Below are 20,885 nucleotides of genomic sequence, written 5' to 3' on the forward strand. Positions count from 1 at the left end.
GAGTTTGATAAGGACGGATTTACGAACGATGAAAGGTTCCCAAATAAAGATTGCTGAAAACACAACGCGTGACTGCTCTCTTTTGGGTAATAAACAATGTAGTTTCATCTATTTTTTAGACTGGTTGACAGCGACAGTGATGAAGACAATGTAAGATCAACACATTGGCCTTGCAACTTGCATTTGGCGTGACCGTCTGTCACTAACCTTGTTTAGCTACAGTAACATCAAGCTAACTAACTAGCCAGCTAGCTAACGTTAGCAAGTGCAATCAGCTGATTGTCAGCTGGAATGGCAATAGCTAGAGTAGTATAACGGAACTTACTTAACTATTAACATAGCAGGCTATTCTAGACAGATACAGTAACTAACTTGCTACAGTAGTCTCATGTTTTTTTTAAAGAGTATGACAATGCCAACATTGACATGAATATTAACATGTTAACACCCAATCCGAAATTTACACACACACGGATTCCAGACTATGGCGAAAAAAAGTGTACCTATTCGATTGATGACTTCAAAATGCACTTCAGACTGAAAAGGAGCATCTTCCAAACCCTCTGGGAGTAAACAGCTACCCATATAACCAACCAGGCAGTCGGTCGGCCATCCATTCTAACAGACTAACAGCTCATGATTGTTCTGTGGTTACTAGGAAATCAGGGGTCATTCAGGTGAATATTGTTGTGCAATTATAAACTAATCATGATCATGGATGTGATCAGGTACAGAACTTGACACAATTATGTCCAGATCTACAGTACCACACACAACGTCATAACTAGCCAACGCCATCACAGTAATAAGTTGTCATAATGTTCAGACAACGGGTAATCACGGCCACAAGACTGTTACTCGCGCATTTCAAAATATATAATAAAATGAACGGCAAGCCATCTGCAATAAAACTCACCAGAAATCCATCCTGCTAAATGGTCAATCGGTTTTGTTTACATGATATTGACATGATCTTTCAACTGTCATAAAGCGCTGTATTAAAAGGCACATGGTAGCGCTGACGCCTTTATTTGGTTTTGCATTTTATTTTAATGGTAGTACAGAATTTGGCAGATCATGATTGATATAACATTCCAACACAGTAGGTGGCGGCATGCACTTTAAAGGTTTGTTTGTGGACCGCCACGATAGCATAGAAGAAGAAGAAGGTTCTTTCTTTCAGGCGTCGTGAGGCCAGCTAGCGATTAGCCATGGATACAAAAATTCCTGGGAAGAGTTTTCGCGTGAGCGACGGAGACTGGATTTGCCCTGATAAGAAGTAAGATAACGAACAAGCTACATTTTGAACAGACATGTTGTTGGAGAAGCATTCAAATAAAATGTTAGGCTTGCTGTGTCTAGCTTTCACCACATGTTAGCGAAACGTGAATTAGCTAGCTAACGTTACAAAGGACAAGGCCCAATACTATTTTAGTTATTTTAGCTACCTTGATACTAAAAAATATCAAAAATTACTAACGGTAGTTATAGCTAGCAACAATTATATTTGCTAACGTATCTCGTTTGCTGTATTGTTAACCATAACTCACTAGTTAGCCAACTAACGTTACGTGTGCAGCCAGTGCATATAAAATCGTTTGCGAGCCTAACTCCCCTTGATGTGTGGTGCAGCTTGTTGGGCAACTAACCCCGATGTTCAATGAAAGATGGATGGCTTGCTAGCACACATCCTAGTGTTGGCTAGTTATGTCAAAACTGGTTTAATTTTAGCCAGTGTGCCAATGATAAGTGGGGGTTTAACGTTAGATGGTGGCTCGCTATTTTTGGTCATGTATTTGTCCTCTCGACACAATTTACAGTTATACTTTAGTCATTTAGCAGACGCTTTTATCCAGAGTGACTTACAGTAGTGAGTGCATACATTTTCATACTGGTTCCCCGTGAGAATCGAACCCACAACCTTGGCGTTGCAAGGGACATTCTCTACTAAGTGGGCCACACTGTACGATAACCTTTTCAATATCACTAATTCAAGTGGTGCAAGCTAGCTAACTAACCAACTCGTATTTAAATAAGAATTCATAGGCCCCGGGGCTTAACTCTTCCCAACACACAATTTTCTATTAACAAATCCGTGTACCAACATTTGACCGACCGCCTTGATTGGTCTTATGTAGCAAAATTCGAAATTGTGTGTTTACATTGGAGCAGAGAGACAGAGGTACAAAATTGTATATCACATACTTCATTTGAGTAACAATGGGAGAAAAAAATTCTGTTTTGAAAGTTGATAAACTTGTAACCTCACTTCTGAAAAAATGGCCTTTGAATTTTTTGGGTACCTACTGAAGAGCTCTTCATTGTGTACACCCATTCAGCATTATTCAAAACCTCTTAAGCTTTAGCCCTCATACAAACTGACCATTTTACTCGCCCTAGTAGAACTCGTTTGGCTGTTTTCGTGTTATCCATAGTGTTGGTGACTAACTGCTGCTGGCAACAATTTAATTATGCTTTTTTGCCGACATTTACTGACACCTGACATATTCAACGGGTGTTGAGTGTAAGTAAATTACACAGTTATTCTGCGTTCTGGCACACTCAGGTGAGAGTGCTCTGAAATAGGCGTAGATGGCCAAACTGAGTTTATGAACGCACCCGAAATGGTTACATGCATAGTGGAGTCTTTTGTTAGCTAGTTAAACAATGAACCATAATCCCAACTCATGACGTTACTACCCTGCATGAATCTGCAGGTCGCTAACCAACCAGGTTCAATGTTAGCTAGCTAACATTAGGCTATAACTAGCCAAGCAAATGGCTCTGAGATACGAATAATAAGATCATACATGTAACGTTAGCTAGTGAGACAGCCAGCTAACTGTACACTTGAAATGAAACCACTTTCTGTCAGTTAGAAACGTGTAATATCTGCATGTAGACTCTTACCCGTATACATCATGGATGGACGCATCTCCTGTCGGATTCCATGGTTGCCCTTAGTTTCAAGATGTAATCCGGAGATGGAGATGGAGAAAACACCTATCATACTCGAATTCCACTGGTTTCAAAACTTGGTCCTCGAGAAAGTGGAGAGCAACACTTATGCAATTTTACTACGCAATTTTTTTTATTTTTAAATGCAGCATTAGACAGGATTACCTAGACATACTGACCAGCTCAAATAGAGGCGTGCTATATGGCAGACCAATCCAAACTCATCTCTCGGCATGTCCAGCCCACTCATTATCTCAGCCAATCATGGCTAGTGGGAACGTTGCTGTCTTTTTCTGTGGCTAAACCAACTAGGCTCGTAATTTAACAATTGTATTCGTATTCACAGATGGCATACAAGTTTGTTATTAAGGCATATGAAATTTCACTTTTGAGAAGGCATTTCTGCCAAAACCTGCTTTTTGATAATAAGTTTAAGTTCCTGTGTAAAAATAAGTGTTTTTGTTTTTTGGGCATAGGGCTTGGGCTCAACTCACACATAACCAGTCACATTTATTTATTATTCGATGGATTATTTTTATTAATCAGTTATCCAATCAAGGCAGGGCCCCCCACTTACCCACGTGCGGGCCCCCTACCTCATCTCCTCCCCATCTGACGATTAGCAGAGCGGCAGCAGGCTGTCTACACTCTTTGAGAGCAGGCTCCTGAATCCTCCTGTGGTTGGCGGTTGCTATGTATGTATATATGTGTGTGTATATAGATATTTATAGATATACATGCAAATATGTTTGTGTATATATCACACAGTGCATTCGGAAAGTATTCAGACCCCTTCACATTTGTCTCTTTTCAGGAAACTAGGATTATGTCGAGGGTCACTACTTCACAGGAGAGCAGTTTGAACCCAAAATGTGTTTTTTGGCAGAAATGCCTTCTAGAACATGTGAACTTTCATGTGCCATAATAACAAAAGTGTATGCCATCTGTGAATACAATTGTTAAATTACGAGCATAGTTGGTTAAGCCAAAGAAAAGCCAGCAACCTTCCCGCTAGCTATAATTGTCTGAGATAATGGGTGGGTTGGACATGCCGAGAGATGAGTTCGGATTGGTCTGCCATATGGCACGCTTCTGTATATTTGAGCTGGTCAGTATATGTAGGTAATCCTGTCTAACGTGGTTTTTTAATAATTTACGAACACTCAACACCCATTGAATATGGCCAGTGTCAGTAAACGTTGGCAAAAAAGTGTCAATTGTTGCCTGCAGCACAGTTGCCGTCACCAACGCTCTGGATAACATAAAAATAGCCTAACCAGCTCTGCTAGGGTGAGTAAAATGGTCAGTGAGCTGTTTTCATGTGTCTGGAAGTATCTAGCAAGCTAGCCAACGTTAGCTTGGGTGCTTGACAGAATGTTTGGATCAACCCTTAAAGAGATTGGTGGGGCTAAAGCTTAAGACGGTGTGAACAATGCTGAATGAGTGTAGACAAAAGGGGTCTCCAATAGTATTACCAAAACATTCAAAGGCAGTTTTCTCAAAAGTGAGGTTACAAGTTTATAAACTTAATGCAGAATTACTTTCCTGTTGTTCCTCAACTGTGTGTGTAAAAGGGTCTATAAACACACACACACACAAAGCTACAAAAGTGTGTGTATATACACTTTTGTAGCTCTGTGTGTCTGCTTTCATCCAATGTTTTAAAAAATATAACACTTTCAAATTTTGCTACATAAGACTCAAGGCGGTCGGTCACATTTTGTTACGTTACTGCCTTATTCTAAAATGGATTCAATAGATTTTTTTCCCTCAATCTACACACTAACCCATAATGACACATTTTTGCAGTTGTATAAAATTAACTGAAATATCATATTTACATTAGTATTCAGACCCTTTTACTCAGTACTTTGTTGAAGCACCTTTGGCAGCAACTACAGCCTCGAGTCTTCTTGGGTATGACACTGTAAGCTTGGCAGACCTGTATTTGGGGAGTTTCTCCCATTCTTCTCTGCTGATCCTCTCAAGCTCTGTCAGTGTGGTTGGGGAGTGTCGCTGCACAGCTATTTTCAGGTCTCTCCAGAGATGTTAGGTCGGCTTCAAGTCTGGGCTCTGGCAAGTCTGGGCCACTCAAGGACATTCAGACTTGTCCCGAAGCCACTCTTGCGTTGTATTAGCTGTGTGCTTAGGGTCATTGTCCTGTTAGAAGGTGAAGCTTCTCCGAGGGTCCTGAGGATCAAGGATCTCTCTGTACTTTGCTCTGTTCATCTTTCCCTCGATCATGACTTGTCTCCCAGTCCCTGCTGCTGAAAAAATTCCCCACAGCATGATGCTACCACCACCATGCTCCACCGTAGGGATGGTGCCAGGTTTCTTCGACTTGACTCTTGGCATTCAGGCCAAAGAATTCAAACTTCGTTTCATCAGACCAGAGAATCTTGTTTCTCATGGTCTGAGAGTCTTTAGGTGCCTTTTTGCATACTCCAGGCGGGCTGTCATGTGCCTTCTACTGAGGAGTGGCTTCCGTCTTGCCACTCTACCATAAAGGCCTGACTGGTGGATTTCTGCAGAGATGGTTGTCCTTCTGGAAGGTTCTCCCATCTCCACAGAGGAACTCTGGAGTCCTGTCAGAGTGACCTCCCCAGATTGCTCAGTTTGGCCGGGCGGCCAGCTCTAGGAAGAGTCTTGGTGGTTCAAAACTTCTTCCATTTAAGAATGATGGAGGCCAATATGTTTTTGGAGACCTTCAATGCTGCAGATTTTTTTGTGTACCCTTCCCCAGATCAGTGCCTTGACACAATCCTGTCTCGGAGCTTTACGGACAATTCCTTCAACCTCGTGGCTTGGTTTTTGCTCAGACATTCACGGTCAACTGTGGGACCTTTTTATATAAACAGGTGTGTGCCTTTCCAAATCATGTCCAATCAATTAAATTTACCACAGGTGGACTCCAGGCAAGTTGTAGAAACATCTCAAGGAGGCTCAATGGAAACAGGATGCACCTAGCTCAATTTCGAGTCTCATAGCAAAGAGTCTGAATACTCATGTAAAGAAGTTATTTCATTAAAAAAATATATATTTTAGAATAAGGCTGTAATGTAACAAAATTAAAGAAAATACTCAAGGGGTCTGAATACTTTCCGAATGCATTGTGTACCAGTCAAGTTTACACCTACTCATTCAAGGGTTTTCCTTTTTTTATTTTACTATTTTCTACTTTGTGGAATAATAGTGAAGACATCACAACTGTGGAATAACACATGGAATCATGTAGTAACCAAAAAAGTGTGAAACATCAAAATACATTTAAGATTCTTCAAAGTAGCTACCCTTTGCTTTGATGACACCTTTGCACACTCTTGGCATTCTCTCAACCAACTTCATGAGGAATGCTTTTCCAACACTCCTGAAGAAGTTCCCACATGCTGAGCACTTTTTGCCTGCTTTTACGCCGCTCTGCAGTCCAACTCGTCTCAATTGGGTTGAGGTCAGGTGATTGTGGAGGCCAGGTCAGGTGATGCAACACAACATCACGCTGCTTATTGGTCAAATAGCCCTTACACAGCCTGGAAGTGTATTTTCGGTCATTGTCCTGTTGAAAGATAAATGATAGTCCCACTAAGCGCAAAGCTGATGGGATGGTGTATCTCTGCAGAATGCTGTGGTAGCCATGCTGGTTAAGTGTACCTTTTTAATCTAAATAAATCACTGACAGTGTCACCAGCAAAGCATCATCACACTTCCTCCTCCATGCTTCACGGTGGGAAACGCACATGCAGAGATCAACCGTTCACCTACTCTGCATCACAGACACAGAGGTTGGAACCAAAAATCTCAAATTTGGACTCATCAGACCAAAGGACAGATTTCCATTGCTCGTGTTTCTTGGCCCAAGCAAGTCTCTTATTGGTGTTGAGGTCGGCTGTGCGAATTCTGGTTGAGAGAATGCCAAGAGTGTGCAAAGGTGTCATCAAGGTGTCTTTATTGGTGTCCTTCAGCAGTGGTTTCTTTACAGCAATTCAACCATGAAGACCTGATTCACGCAGTCTTCTGAACAGTTGATGTTGAGATGTCTGTTACTTGAACCCTGAAGAATTTATTTGGGCTGCAATTCCTGAAGCTGATAACTAAAAGGAACTTGTCCTCTGCAGCAGAGTTAACTATAGGTCTTTCCTATAGCGGTCCTCATGAGAGACAGTTTCATCATAGCGCTGGATGGTTTTTACGACTGTGCTAAAACTTTTTAAAGTTCTTGAAAATTTCCGAATTGACTGACCTTCATGTCTTAAAGTAATGATAGACTGTCGTTTCTCTTTGCTTATTTGAGCTGTTCTTGCAATAATATTGACTGGGTCTTTCACCAAAGAGGGCCATCTTCTGTATACCCAACCCTACCTTGTCACAGCACAACTAATTAGCTCAAATGCATTTAGAAGGAAAGAAATTCCACAAATTTAACTTTAAACAAGGCACACCTGTTAATTCAAATCAAATTGTATTTGTCACATACATGTGTTTAGCAGATGTTATTGCGGGTGTAGCGAAATGCATGTATTTCTAGAGCCAACAGTGCAGTAATATCTAACAATACACAATCTAAATTAATATATATTTTGATGAGCAATCTCAGACAGAGCGTGTAGACTAAGATACAGTATATACATATGTAATCATTAGTGGCCAGTGATTTCAAGTCTTCGTACAGTTGAAGCTAATTTCATTAACTCAGTTTTTCAAAATTTCTGACATTTAATCCTAGTAAAAATTCCCTGTCTTAGGTCAGTTAGGATCAGCACTTTTAAGAATGTGAAATTAAATAAATAATTCTCTACTATTATTCTGACATCACATTCTCAGTGGGTCAGAAGTTTATATACACTCAATTAGTATTTGGTAGCATTTCCTTTAAATAGTTTAACTTGGGTCAAAAGTTTCTAGTAGCTTCCCACAATAAGTTGGGTGAATTTTGGCCCATTCCTCCTGACAGAGCTGGTGTAACTGAGTCAGGTTTGTAGGCCTCCTTGCTCACACATACTTTTTCAGTTCTGCCCACAAATCTTCTATAGGATTGAGGTAAGGGCTTTGTGATGGCCACTCCAATACCTTGACTTTGTTGTCCTTAAGCCATTTTGCCTCAACTTTGGAAGTATGCTTGGGGTCATTGTCCATTTGGAAGACCCATTTGCGACCAAGCTTTAACTTCCTGACTGATGTCTTCAAATGTTGCTTCAATATATCCACATAATTTTCCTCCCTCATGATGCCATCTATTTTGTGAAGTGCACCAGTCCCTCCTGCAACAAAGCACCCCCACAACATGATGCTGCCACCCCTGTGCTTCACGGTTGGTATGGTGTTCTTTGGCTTGCAAGCCTCCCACTTTCTCCACCAAACATAACAATGGTCATTATGGCCAAACAGTTCTATTTTTCTTTAATCAGATCAGAGAACATTTCTCCAAAAAGTACAATATTTGTCCCCATGTGCAATTGCAAACCGTAGTCTGGCTTTTTTATGGCGGTTTTGGAGCAGTGGCTTCTTCCTTGCTAAGCGGCCTTTCAGGTTATGCCGATATAGGACTTGATAGAAAATATAGGAAATAGGAAAATTATGTGGATATATTGAAGCAACATCTCAAGACATCAGTCAGGAAGTTAAAGCTTGGTCGCAAATGGGTCTTCCAAATGGACAATGACCCCAAGCATACTTCCAAAGTTGAGGCAAAATGGCTTAAGGACAACAAAGTCAAGGTATTGGAGTGGCCATCACAAAGCCCTTTACTGTGTGGATATAGATACTTTTGTATCTGTTTCCTCCAGCATCTTCACAAGGTCCTTTGCTGGTGTTCTGGGATTGATTTGCACTTTTCGCACCAAAGAACGTTCATCTCTAGGAGACAGAACGCGTCTCCTTCCTGAGCAGTATCACGGCTGCGTGGTCCCATGGTGTTTATACTTGCATACTATTGTTTGTACAGATAAACGTGGTACTTCAGGCGTTTGGAAATTGCTCCCAAGGATGAACCAGACTTGTGGAGGTCTACAAATGTTTTTCTTTAGTCTTGGCTGATTTTCTTTTGCTTTTCCCATGATGTCAAGCAAAGAGGCACTGAGTTTGAAGGTAGGCCTTGAAATACATCCACAGGTACACCTCCAATTGAATCAAATTATGTCAATTAACCTATCAGAAGCTTCTAAAGCCATGACATAATTTTCTGGAATTTTCCAAGCTGTTTAAAGGCACAGTCAACATAGTGTATGTTAACTTCTGACCCACTGGAATTGTGATACAGTGAAATAATCTGTCTGTAAACAATTGTTGGAAAAAGTACTTGTGTCGAGCACAAAGTAGATGTCCTAACCGACTTGCCAAAACTATAGTTTGTTAACAAGAAATTTGTGGAGTGGTTGAAAAATGAGTTTTAATGACTACAACCTCAGTGTATGTAAACTTCCGACTTCAACTGTATATAGGGCATCAGCCTGTAATGTGCTAGTGATGTCTATTTAATTCTGATGGCCTTGAGCTTGAAGCTGTTTTTCAGTCTCTCGGTCCCAGCTTTGATGCACCTATACTGACCTTACAGGTGACAACCTCATGAAGCTGGTTGAGAATTCCAAGAGTGTGCAATGCTTTTATCAAGGCAAAGGTTGGCTACTTTGAAGACTCAAATTTAACAACTATCTAGATTTGTTGAACCCTTTTTTTGTGGGGGTTTACTACATGATTCCATATGTGTAATTTCAGAGTCTTGATGTCTTCACTGTTATTATACAATGTAGTAAAAATAAAACCCCTTGAATGAGGTGTCCAAATTTGACTGGTACTGGGGTGTGTTTGTGTGCACACTACTGTTCAAAAGTTTGGGGTCACTTAGAAATGTCCTTGTTTTTGGTCCATTAAAATAGCATCAAATTGATAAGAAATACAGTGTAGATGTTGTAAATGACTATTGTAGCTGGAAACTACTGATTCAAAAAATTAAATAAAATGGAATATCTACATAGGCGTACTGAGGCCCATTATCAGCAACCATCACTCCTGTGTTCTAATGGCACGTTGTTAGCTAATCCAAGTTTATCATTTTAAAAGGCTAATTGATCATTAGAAAATTATTTTGCAATTATGTTAGCACAGCTGAACTAAAGCTAATTAAAGAAGCAATTAAACTGGCCTTCTGTAGATTAGTTGAGTATCTGGATCATCAGCGTCTGTGGGTTTGATTACAGGCTCAAAATTGCCAGAAACGAAGACCTTTCTTCTGAAACTCGTCAGTCTATTCTTGTTCTGAGAAATGAAGGCTATTCCATGCGAGAAATTGCCAAGAAACTGAAGATCTCGTACAACGCTGTGTACTAATCCCTTCACAGAACAGCGCAAACTGGCTCTAACCAGAATAGAAAGAATGGGAGGAGCGCCGGTGTCTAGTTTGAGAAACGGATGCCTCACAAGTCCTCAACTGGCATCTTCATTAAATAGTACCCGCAAAACACCAGTCTCAACGTCAACACTGAAGAGGCGACTCCGGGATGCTGGCTTCTAGGCAGGGGTTTGGTATGATCAAATAGCCTTTTCAAATGAAAGCCTTGGATTAGCTAACACAACGTGCCATTGGAACACAGGAGTGATTGTTGCTGATAATGGGCCTCTGTACGCCTTTGTAGATGTTCCATTAACAATTTGCCGTTTCCAGCTACAATAGTCATTAACAATATCTACACTTTCTTATCAATTTGATTATATTTTAATGAACAAAAAAATGTGCTTCTTTCAAAAACAAGGACATTTATAAGTGATCCCAAACTTTTGAACTTTTTTTTTCTTTCTCCCAGGCTTCAGACCCAGTAAACCCCAGCATTACTATGGCCATGGCCTCAAGGAGTTTTTTGATTGACATTCTGTGTTTCAAAATGCAGAAGTATCGATCCAAAAGAAAAAATAAATGGCTTCACTGTCCTAATGATGAGCTGTCTCTGTACAGTAAAATAATTGTTGGATTGTGCTTTATGTAGGGTGTCCAAAAACGCAGGAACATTTTACCCATTGTTCAGAAGAGTTGTTTTTGATTGGACATATGCTCATTTTGACACATTGTTATTTTCCTCTAGGTGTGGAAATGTGAACTTTGCAAGAAGAACAAGCTGTAATAGATGTGGCAGTGGTAAGTTATATGTCTCTATATGACCCAGTACTACACTTACTACCCTGTCATGACTCTTTACACTTGTCAAGATTATTTACAATCGTTTGGTTGGAGGAATAGAGATTCAGTTTGATGAGACTTACAGTTGTAAACTCTGGTTCTCTTGATGTCAGTCAGTCTGTAAAGAAAGTCCATCAGAAAAGTAACCACTGACAATTCATGTGTTAGGCGGTATCAAGGAATAACATGACCAGGATTTGTTTCACTGACTTCGGAGTCAAAGGATTGTCACCAATGTGAATCCCTATCTATCCAAAACAGAAAAGACAACGGAGGCAAAGATGATGAAAGCAGGAGGGACAGAGATTGGCAAGACCCTGGCTGAGAAGAGTCGGGGCCTCTTTAGTGCAAACGATTGGCAGTGTAAAACGTAAGTGACTAGCTAACTCTTCATTAAACTTTGACTCGTGCATGGTGGATCTTGACACAGGTTATGCTTTGACTGTGTCTGATAAGCACATTATGGTATGCCTTTTTAATATATAGCTGCGGCAATGTGAACTGGGCCAGGAGGTCTGAGTGCAACATGTGTAACACACCTAAATATGCCAAGCTCGAGGAGAGAACAGGTACATAACACAACACTGCCCTAGACGTTTTTTGTTGTGTTTTGAAATGCATTGCCTCATTGGATATTCCTAGTTAATTCTTAATTCCATTGCCCTTTCCTGTTATCAGGATATGGTGGAGGGTTCAATGAGAGGGAGAATGTGGAGTACATTGACCGAGAGGAATCTGATGGAGAATACGACGAGGTGAATCTCTTTTAAGAAACCACACTATGGGCTTATAACTGTCAAGTCATACTGGTTTATGATTTGGTATATTTTAGACAACAATGTATGTTGCCATTCCATTTACACTAATACTTTTGGATTTCAATATCTGCCAGTTTGGGAGAAAAAAAAAAAAGTACCGTGGGAAACCTGGTAGCAGGTCTTCCTCGAAGGAGAGTGAAAAGAAGGCGGAACCAGTAAAACCAGAAGAGGAGGAGGAGGAGGATGACGACGAAGAGGAAGGAGACCTTTCAAAATACAAACTAGATGTGAGGACAAGGTCCCTGAGATTGGGAAATAAAATGCAACCTGTGCTCCGCATTAACGGAACAGGTTTGGGGACAATATGGCTCTTTTCCATAGCTTAACGTTCTTGTCCAATATAGGGTATGTAGCACAATGTGGAGAACCCACATTGCATCAGAAAGCTCGCCACACGAGTTGTTAATAGGCCATATTACAGTAAAATATTTTGCAACGTTGAAGGGAAAATTGCTTTTTATTGGTCACTTTCAGAGAGGACCTCAGTTACGAACAGGGATGGAAGTGTCCATAACCTTAAAGTTAAAAATATAATTTGTACCTAATTAGCACCACACCGCTATATTTTGAAACCGTAATTTCTGGTTCCCCAGGACGATGATGACGACGACGATGATGATGCGGATTTGTCAAAGTACGATCTGGATGCCAGTGGTGATGAGGGGGAGAAGGACAAGCCAGTCGCAATAAAGGATAGCACCCCGGGGTCTTCCCAATCCTCCTCGGGCTCCTCCAGCTCTCGGTCCAGGTCCAGGTAAAAGGGTACAGGTCAAGGGTAACTCCAGGCAAAATGTCAGTATCAGCTCAATATTCCTTATAACCTATTGATCCTCATGAATTATGTACTTTTGTGCTACTTTTTTTCTCCTGTTTTGTCTTAAGTGATTCAGTATGTGTGTGGGTTTATCACCTAATCGTAATGTGAAAAAGGGTACCTGTGTTTATTTGTACACTGAACAAAAATCTAAACGCAACAATTTCTAAGATTTCACTGAGTTACAGTTCATATAAGGAAATGTCCATTTAAATAAATTCATTATTCCAAATCTATGGATTTCACATGACTGGGAATACAGATACCTTTAATTAAAAAAATTTTTTTTTTAAAGAATAGGTTGGGCGTTGATCAGAAAACCAGTCAGCATCTAGTGTGACCACCATTTGCCTCATGCAGCGCGATACATCTCCTTCGCATAGAGTTGATCAGGCTGTTGATTGTGGCCTGTGGAATGTTGTCTCACTTCTCTTCAATGGCTGTGCGAAGTTGCTGGATATTGGTGGGAACTGAAACACGCTGTTGATCCAGAACATGCCAAACATGCTCAATGGGCCACATGTCTAGTGAGTATGCAGGCCATGGAAGAACTGGTATGTTTCCAGGAATTGTATACAGATCCTTGCGTCATGGGACTGTGTGTTATCATGCTGAAACATGGGGTGATGGCGGCGGATGAATGGCACGACAATGGGCTTCATGATCTCGTCACGGTATCTCTGTGCATTCAAATTGCCATTGATAAAATGCAATTGTTTGTTGTCCATATCTTATGTCTGCCCATACATGACCCCACCGCCACCATGGGGCATTCTGTTAACGACGTTGAAATCAGCAAACTGCTCAACCTACACCACGCCATACACACTGTTTGCCATCTGCCCGGTACAGTTGAAACTGGGATTCATCCGAGAAGAATACACTTCTCAAATGCATAGCCATCGAATGAGCATTTGCCCACTGAAGTTGGTTACGGCACCGAACTGCAGTCGGGTCAAGACCCTGGTGAGGATGACAAGATGAACTTCTCTGAGTTGGTTTCTGACAGTTTGTGCAGAAATTCTTCGTTATGCAAACTCTTTCTTCAGCCGTCGGCTGACTTGTCTCAGACAATCCCGCAGGTGAAGCCGGAAGTGGAGGTCCTGGGCTGGCCTGGTTATACGTGGTCTGCGGTTGAGGCCGGTTGAACGTACTGCCAAATTCTCTAAAATGGTAGAGAAATTAACAAATTATTTGGCAATAGCTCTGGTGGAAATTCCTGCGGTCAGCATGCCAATTGCACGCTCCCTCAACTTCTGTGGCATGTTGTGACACAACTGCACATTTTAGTGACCTTTTAATGTCCCCAGCACAAGGTGCACCTGTGTAAGATCATGCTGTTTTATTCAGTCTTGATATGCCACACCTGTCAGGTGGATGGACTATCTTGACAAAGGAGAAATGTTCACTAACAGGGATGTTAAAAAAATAAGTGTAAGAAAATTTTAAACTTTTTGTGTGTTTGGAACATTTCTGGAATATTTTTCAGCTCATGAAACATGGGACCAACACTACATGTTGCGTTTATATTTTTTATTAAGTATCTGTTTTTTGTCATTTGTTTCAACTAATGTTTTCAGATATGTTATTGATTTCTGTATTGCTGTCAATTGGTTACAAAGTGAAGGTTACTGCCTTGACTTAAGAGTGGACACAACAATGTAAGATGGCGTATGAGATCAAAATGCAGGGGGGGGGGGGGGGGACTGGGCATATTCACAAGTGTGCATCTTTTCATGGTTAATGCTTGCCAGTTTAATAGCTTGAATCAGATACTTTAAAAAAAAAAAGTTGAATCCCTTGTATTGTCAGTTTTAGATGTTTTTAAGTTGATTTGTCACATTGGTCCAAAGTAGCCAGTGATCATTGGTTTATGTTCACATTAAGGTGTGCAACATTGATCTCTTTTGCCATTGACGGACTGTTACACAATGTATGATAGATGTAACTTGTTTGTTTTCATCCATGTGCATGCCCCTTGTTTTTCACTCGTTAGAAAATATTGTTACATTTCTTGTTTTCTGTTTTTCAGATCCCAATCTAGAAGCTCATCCAGTTCCAGATCTCGCTCCAGTTCCCAAGAGCGAGGCCGGTCTCGCAGGTCCAACTCCAGGTGAATGAGGTGACATGCACTCCCCTTAGGAGAGAGTGTATGTGACTGGGCAGAATGTTCCAGAAACCATATTGCCCTATTTAAAGTGTAGAAGAGGCTGTGCATTGATGACCTCAAATCCTGCAGTTTCTCCATATACGGTTCCTTCCTTGGATGTCCCCAATTTAATTATGGAAAGTGTCACAACATAATGACAAGTTTGTCCCTGTTTCTTAATTTATTGTCATGTTAAATCAACTATTTCTATGTCCGTTGGTCTTTTTCATATCCATTTTAAGGCTGTGTCCGCTTTGTTTCACTTGCTGTGAATTCGGAAAGTATTCAGACCCCTTAACTTTTTCCACAGTTTGTTATGCTACAGCCTTATTCTAAAATGGATTAAATAGTTTTTTCCTCAATCTACACTCAATACCCCATAATGACACAGCAAAGGTTGTTAGAAAATGTACAAAAAATAAACTGAAATATCACATTTACATAAGTATACAGACCCTTTACTAAGTACTTTGTTGAAGCACCTTTTGGCAGCGATTACAGCCTAGAGTCTTCTTGGGTATGACGCTTGGCACACCTGTATTTGGGGAGGTTCTCCCATTCTTCTCTGCTGATCCTCTCAAGCTCTGTCAGGGTGGATGGGGAGTGTCGATGCACAGCTATTTTCAGGTCTCTCCAGAGATGTTAGTTCGGCTTCAAGTCCGGGTTCTGGCTGGACCATTCAAGGACATTGAGACTTGTCCCGAAGCCATTCCTGCGTTGTCTTGGCTGTGTGCTTAGGCTTGTTGTCCTGTTGGAAGGTTAACCTTCCAACACATCCTGATTGCTCTGGAGCAGGTTTTCATCAAGGATGTCTTTATTTGTATTTATTTTTCAATTATACACATTTAACCTTTAACTAGGCAAGTCAGTTAAGAACAAATTCTTATTTACAATGACGGCCTACACTGGCCAATTGTGCGCCGCCCTATGGGAATCACGGTCGGTTGTGTTACCCTGGTTTGAATCCAGGCTGTGTCTGAAGTGACGCCTCTAGCACTGAGATGCAGTGCCTTAGACCGCTGTGCCACTCGGGAGCTCTACTTTGCTTTGTTCATATTTCCCTCCATCCTGACTAGTCTCCCAGTCTCTGCTGCCACCACCATGCTTCACCGTCTTGGTGGTTCAAAACTTATTCCGTTTTAAGAATGATGGAGGCCACTGTGTTCTTGGGGCCCTTCAATGCGGCAGATTTCTTTTTTGTACCCTTCCCCAGATCTGTGCCTCGACACAATCCTGTCTCGGAACTCTACGGACAATTTCTTCGACATCATGGTTTGGTTTTTGCTTTGACATGCACTGTCAACTCTGGGACCTTATACAGACAGGTGTGTGTGCCTTTTCCAAATCATGTCCAATCAATTGAATTTACCACAGGTGGACTCCAGTCAAGTTGTAGAAACGTCTCAAGGATGATCAATGGAAACAGGATGCACCTGAGCTCAATTTAGTCTCATAGCAAAGAGTCTGAATACTTATGTAAATAAGGATATTTCTGTTTTATAAATTTGCAAACATAAAAAAAAACTGTTCGCTTTGTTGTTGTGGGTTATTGAGTATAGATTGATAATTTATTTAATCAATTTTAGAATAAGGATGTAACGTAACAAAATGTGGATAAAGTTAAGGGGTCTGAATACTTTCCATATGCACTGTACCTGGTTCATTATTGTTTTTGCCTCACTGATTGCTTGATTTATCTCTACAAAAGATCCAGCTCCAGGTCTGGAAAGGCCTCTTCTCCCAGGAAGAGGACTCGCTCGCCCTCCTCCTCGCCAGAGAGGGAAAAGAAGCGTAGTCGCTCCAGGTCCTCATCTGGAGAGAGGAAAAAAAGGCGCTCTAGATCACGATCGTCCGAAAGGTTTGGGTTTCTGTGGAATACCGCAAATGGTGTACTGAATATTAGCCTTGCCATCTACTACCCCTTTCACTACGCGAGTCAAGATTTTGATGTGACTTACTACAGTTACAGTACCTTATCTTAATGCTGTAATATCAGGTGCATGTGCTGAATTTAAGCCTTAGAGGGTCATGCCTGTCCACCCTACTCACCTCTCTGGTATTTTGTTTCGTTTCAGGCGCCGTGGCCAGTCCTCTGGATCTTCCCATTCTGGCTCAAGTTCAAAACAGAAATAAGTTTAAAGCAGCCCGTAAAATGGGAAAAATGAATCTTAATGCCAGTGAATGATGTTTAAAAAGAGAGAAAAAAGAAAAGAAACAGGACAGATCCGTTCATTATGCTGTTCATTTTACCAGAGCTTTGCAGTACACAACAAATATTTTCCTTAAAAAAGAAAATGGTGACATGTCTCTTTTTACCATTCATTACATGCTGCCTTTTTAGAGCTCACTAAGCTCCCTGTCTGTATCAAGTGTGTAACTTTAGGTGTTCAATAGGCTTATGGTGTCTGGTCCTTTTTTGTTGTTGAGAAACAGAATAATATTGTGAAGAGGCAACATCCAATTTTAATCCAAACTGCACAATATCATGGCAGGATACATTTTAATCCAGTCATTGTTAGGTTTTGAGAAATGAAAATAGCATAGAATGAACTTTCATTTTTTTACCAAGGATGTTTTACAGATGTTGGTCTTAACCCCTGATTTCCAGTGATTCAGGAACATTCTTGTGTGTGAAATTGTATAAGTGAGGCAAAAATGACCAACTCCGGTCTGTAAAACCATCATCTTGAAATATCTATTGTGTTCACCAATAAGCTTGCTAAACTAATTTGATGTACTGTTAAGTCTTTTCTATGTTTTGAGGTAAAGTGAAGGTAAGTATTTTTCTTTACTTTCTGATATTTCTTGTTTTAAATAAGTGCAAGGTATTCCAATGGTGTTTTAGGCTTAGGAAATAACCCTAAATGATTTGGCGCTGACAGTTGTTAGGCCACCAATGACAGTTGAGGTAAAACTAAGTATATCTTACAGTAATTTATGTTTAGGGCCTATAAAATCACTACTCAACTTTGGTAAGTGTGTATGTGAAACTCATAACAGGTTTTCATGAAATTACTTTTTCTATTGTGAAAGCTAAAATCTTTTTGCTTTGTTTCTCTGCTCTGTTGTATACTCAAACAGTTCATGATTACTGTGCAGTAAGGATTCATTTAAAAACATATATTTTTTCTCTTCAAAATGACAGTATCAATAGAATGTTAAGATCTCGATCTCTAAAAATAAACTGAAATGTAAGCAGCATGAATAAAATCCTGTCAATCATTGCTGTGCTATTTTTAAATGCAAAACTCACGAGGTGTTAATGTCAGGAGACCATTTTTAATTGACAGTGTGCCCGATCTATGCCTGTGTAAACGTAATACGGTGGGAAATGTATCTCTGGTTGGCGCAATAATCACCTACCACAGGTGACACTGAGCGTGCTATGTGATCCATGCCGATGCATCCTCGTGGGGAAAGTATGCAAATTATTGGAGCTTAAGACAACCGGGAACTCGTAAAAAATAGTTCAAATCACGACGTCAGTGATCTTCAGGTCGGAAAGGCAACGCTCTAGAAAGATGCCCGAGTTTCCGAGTTGGATGACTTCAAAAGTCTGAGATGTCCCGGTTTTGAACCCCAACTGTACAGGAATTTCAAATGCTACCTTCTACTGACCTTGAGGTCACTACTAAAATCAAAGCACATCATGTTACGGATTAATCCTATTTTATTGATGTTCAGTCTTGTCTTTAGGTGACACTTAAAATACTAGCAGACTAAATTGTGGAGCCCACTGTTAATTTTCAGACCAAGTAATATCGTCCAGGAGGCTATGTAGAAACGCACTTCAGGGTTAGGAATCTAGGTTTACAGGAAATGTGTTGAATATGGCGATTCTACTTTAAATCCAGGAAGCAGCCTTTCTACTTGCCATTCACCAGCTTTTCATTAATTATATCAAAATAGATTCGGTACTTACCGAAGAGTTTTGCTTAGCAACTATTGTCATTACTGCTGTTACGGCTGGGATGTACTTAGAAAAATTCTAAATAAAAAGTTCCATGCAACTGAAAAAATGCCTTGTCTGGAAAGAATATTGTTTTTGACCAAGTGCGTATGCGCCAAATCCATCTATTCCTCACCTACAATATTAAGAATTGAATTAGAATACACAAAATAAAGCTTATCTGGAAATATACAATCACTGTAAAAACGTACTCTGTATTGTCTACTTAACCTACTTGCATGAAATATTGCATTACGTGTAGCATGGATGAAACAACAGATTGATGTTGCGTTTATATACTGTTGTAGGTGATCAAATCAATTACCTTTCCTACTGCTAAATCAGCTGACCTGTGCGTGGCAGTAATGAGGGATTTTATTGGAGGTGCAGAAGCGGTGAGTTGGCAGAGCACATTTGGTCAAAAACAATACGTCTTTCCCGACAACACTTTTTTTGTTTGCATGCAACTTGTATTTATACCTGTTTTGGAAGTACGTAACGGCAGTAATGATAGTTGCTCAGTGAAACTCCGTTCTTTGATTAATACAGAACATATTTTGACATTAAGCTTGAAAAGCTGTTGAATGGCTCTTTCCTGGGCTTAAAGGAGAATTGCCATATTCAACATCTCCTCTAAACCCAGATTCGGGTTCATTTTCAGGGCAGAAAATGGCATTAAACTGCACTGTGAAGGATATAGGTTGCTTAATTTTCTTAAATGCAACAATTAGGCCTAGGCTTGCCCATGGCTCTGAAGTATGCTAGGTCAGTGATTTTCAACCATTAGACCAAGGGGCCTTGACCTTTAAAAAAAAAAAATATCAGCAGCAAGGCCAAAATGTCTCATTTAATGCAAGAACTGACTGGCATAGTGTAATTTCATATTTTGTGTGAACAATTGGCACACATTTTGCTGAGGTGTCCTGGACTATTTGAAAGCTTTTCAGATAAACCCGGAAGGGATCAGAACACTTAGTCCAGGTGAGATCAATCATGGGCCTATCAAAGCCGTTGATAGCCTATATTATATTTAAGGCATAGCTGCCTACTAGCATATGCAACAATTTTTTTTGTGTCTAATTTCAGCTGAAAAGTGAACATGAATTAAAATAATGTATTCAATGAAATGACCCTTGTCCAGCTGCCAAAATTGTCCTACTGGAGTCATAAGTGTTGAAAGATAGGCTCGCCTCTTGTGCTTTTATGCACAGTCGCTTTGCAGATAAGTCTTGGTGATGCCAGCAGTGTCAGGGAAGCTACTCTGAAAATATAGTTGAACTTCTTCCAGTGTGAAGTAATTGTTAATCTTAAACTACCCTTAAGAAAATAAAGATTATTAAGTGGCTCACTATCTAAATGACTGATAAATTATATCTAAATCTGAAATGTCATACTACCAATTGCAAGAGCAAATCCAATCACTCTGGAGTCAGTTAACCAAATGTGTAATTTAGCATAGTAGGCTCAAACTATATTTCAAGTGAGAATTGGGCAGGTCTGATGTTGAAAATGAAAATAATTCTTACCCACTTCACACATTTTCTTTTCGCAACAAAGGTAGTGCGTTTACAGTAGGCCTATTTACCTACACAACTACATAGACCAATTAATGTTAATCGTTTATTTACAAATTCTCTCCTAGTTTTGGTGCTGGTCCTGCGCTAAAGCAAGACGGATTGTGCAGTATGGCTGTATTCCATCCAAACAATCACTCCATCTGATTTGGCTGTGATTTAAGTTCAGTAGAACCTCCTCCACAGGACACTGCGTTAGACTATATTGTAAATCAAAACCTAAACAAAACGCGTGTCCCTGTCTTTTCCCCCCCAGTAATGATAGTTTCTTGACTCACGTTTAAATTGCCAGAACAATTTTTTTTAATAAATGTTTTCTTTTTTTCTTCTTCTGGGTAATTTGATATGCATCAATCTGTTCCTTTGTACGTAGGCATCGAATTGAGCGTATGCTGAGCAGGTTCACTGGTTTGCAAACCAAATGGATGGGTCTAGCTCATTGATTTGTAGATCTGACGC

The 20,885-nt window shown here is 40.3% G+C and overlaps 1 protein-coding gene across 2 annotated transcripts; it reads left to right on the forward strand.

The window, feature by feature from the left end:
• Window positions 1-1,168: 1,168 nt before the first annotated feature.
• Window positions 1,169-18,127, forward strand: zranb2 (zinc finger, RAN-binding domain containing 2). Of its 2 annotated transcripts, XM_038999752.1 has the most exons (10): window positions 1,169-1,279; window positions 11,028-11,080; window positions 11,384-11,492; window positions 11,609-11,691; window positions 11,801-11,877; window positions 12,015-12,167; window positions 12,534-12,694; window positions 14,787-14,867; window positions 16,612-16,761; window positions 16,979-18,127. In XM_038999752.1, the coding sequence occupies exons 1-10, from the start codon at window positions 1,212-1,214 to the stop codon at window positions 17,034-17,036; spliced, it is 993 nt and encodes a 330-aa protein (XP_038855680.1). In that variant the 5' UTR covers window positions 1,169-1,211; the 3' UTR covers window positions 17,037-18,127. The 2 variants fall into 2 exon arrangements, with proteins under 2 accessions (XP_038855680.1, XP_038855679.1); XM_038999751.1 differs by having other exon boundaries at window positions 16,612-18,127.
• Window positions 18,128-20,885: the final 2,758 nt, after the last annotated feature.

This window comes from Salvelinus namaycush, chromosome 8, assembly GCF_016432855.1.
Source record: "Salvelinus namaycush isolate Seneca chromosome 8, SaNama_1.0, whole genome shotgun sequence".
NCBI classification, from domain to species: domain Eukaryota; kingdom Metazoa; phylum Chordata; class Actinopteri; order Salmoniformes; family Salmonidae; genus Salvelinus; species Salvelinus namaycush.

Excerpts from the sequence above, each read along its gene's own strand:
- zranb2 (XM_038999751.1), top strand. The coding sequence starts at position 1,212 with ATGGATACAAAAATTCCTGGGAAGAGTTTTCGCGTGAGCGACGGAGAC. Across the intron at positions 11,878-12,014 it reads CTGATGGAGAATACGACGAG|TTTGGGAGAAAAAAAAAAAA; the intron begins GTGAATCTCTTT and ends AATATCTGCCAG. Across the intron at positions 12,695-14,786 it reads AGCTCTCGGTCCAGGTCCAG|ATCCCAATCTAGAAGCTCAT; the intron begins GTAAAAGGGTAC and ends TCTGTTTTTCAG.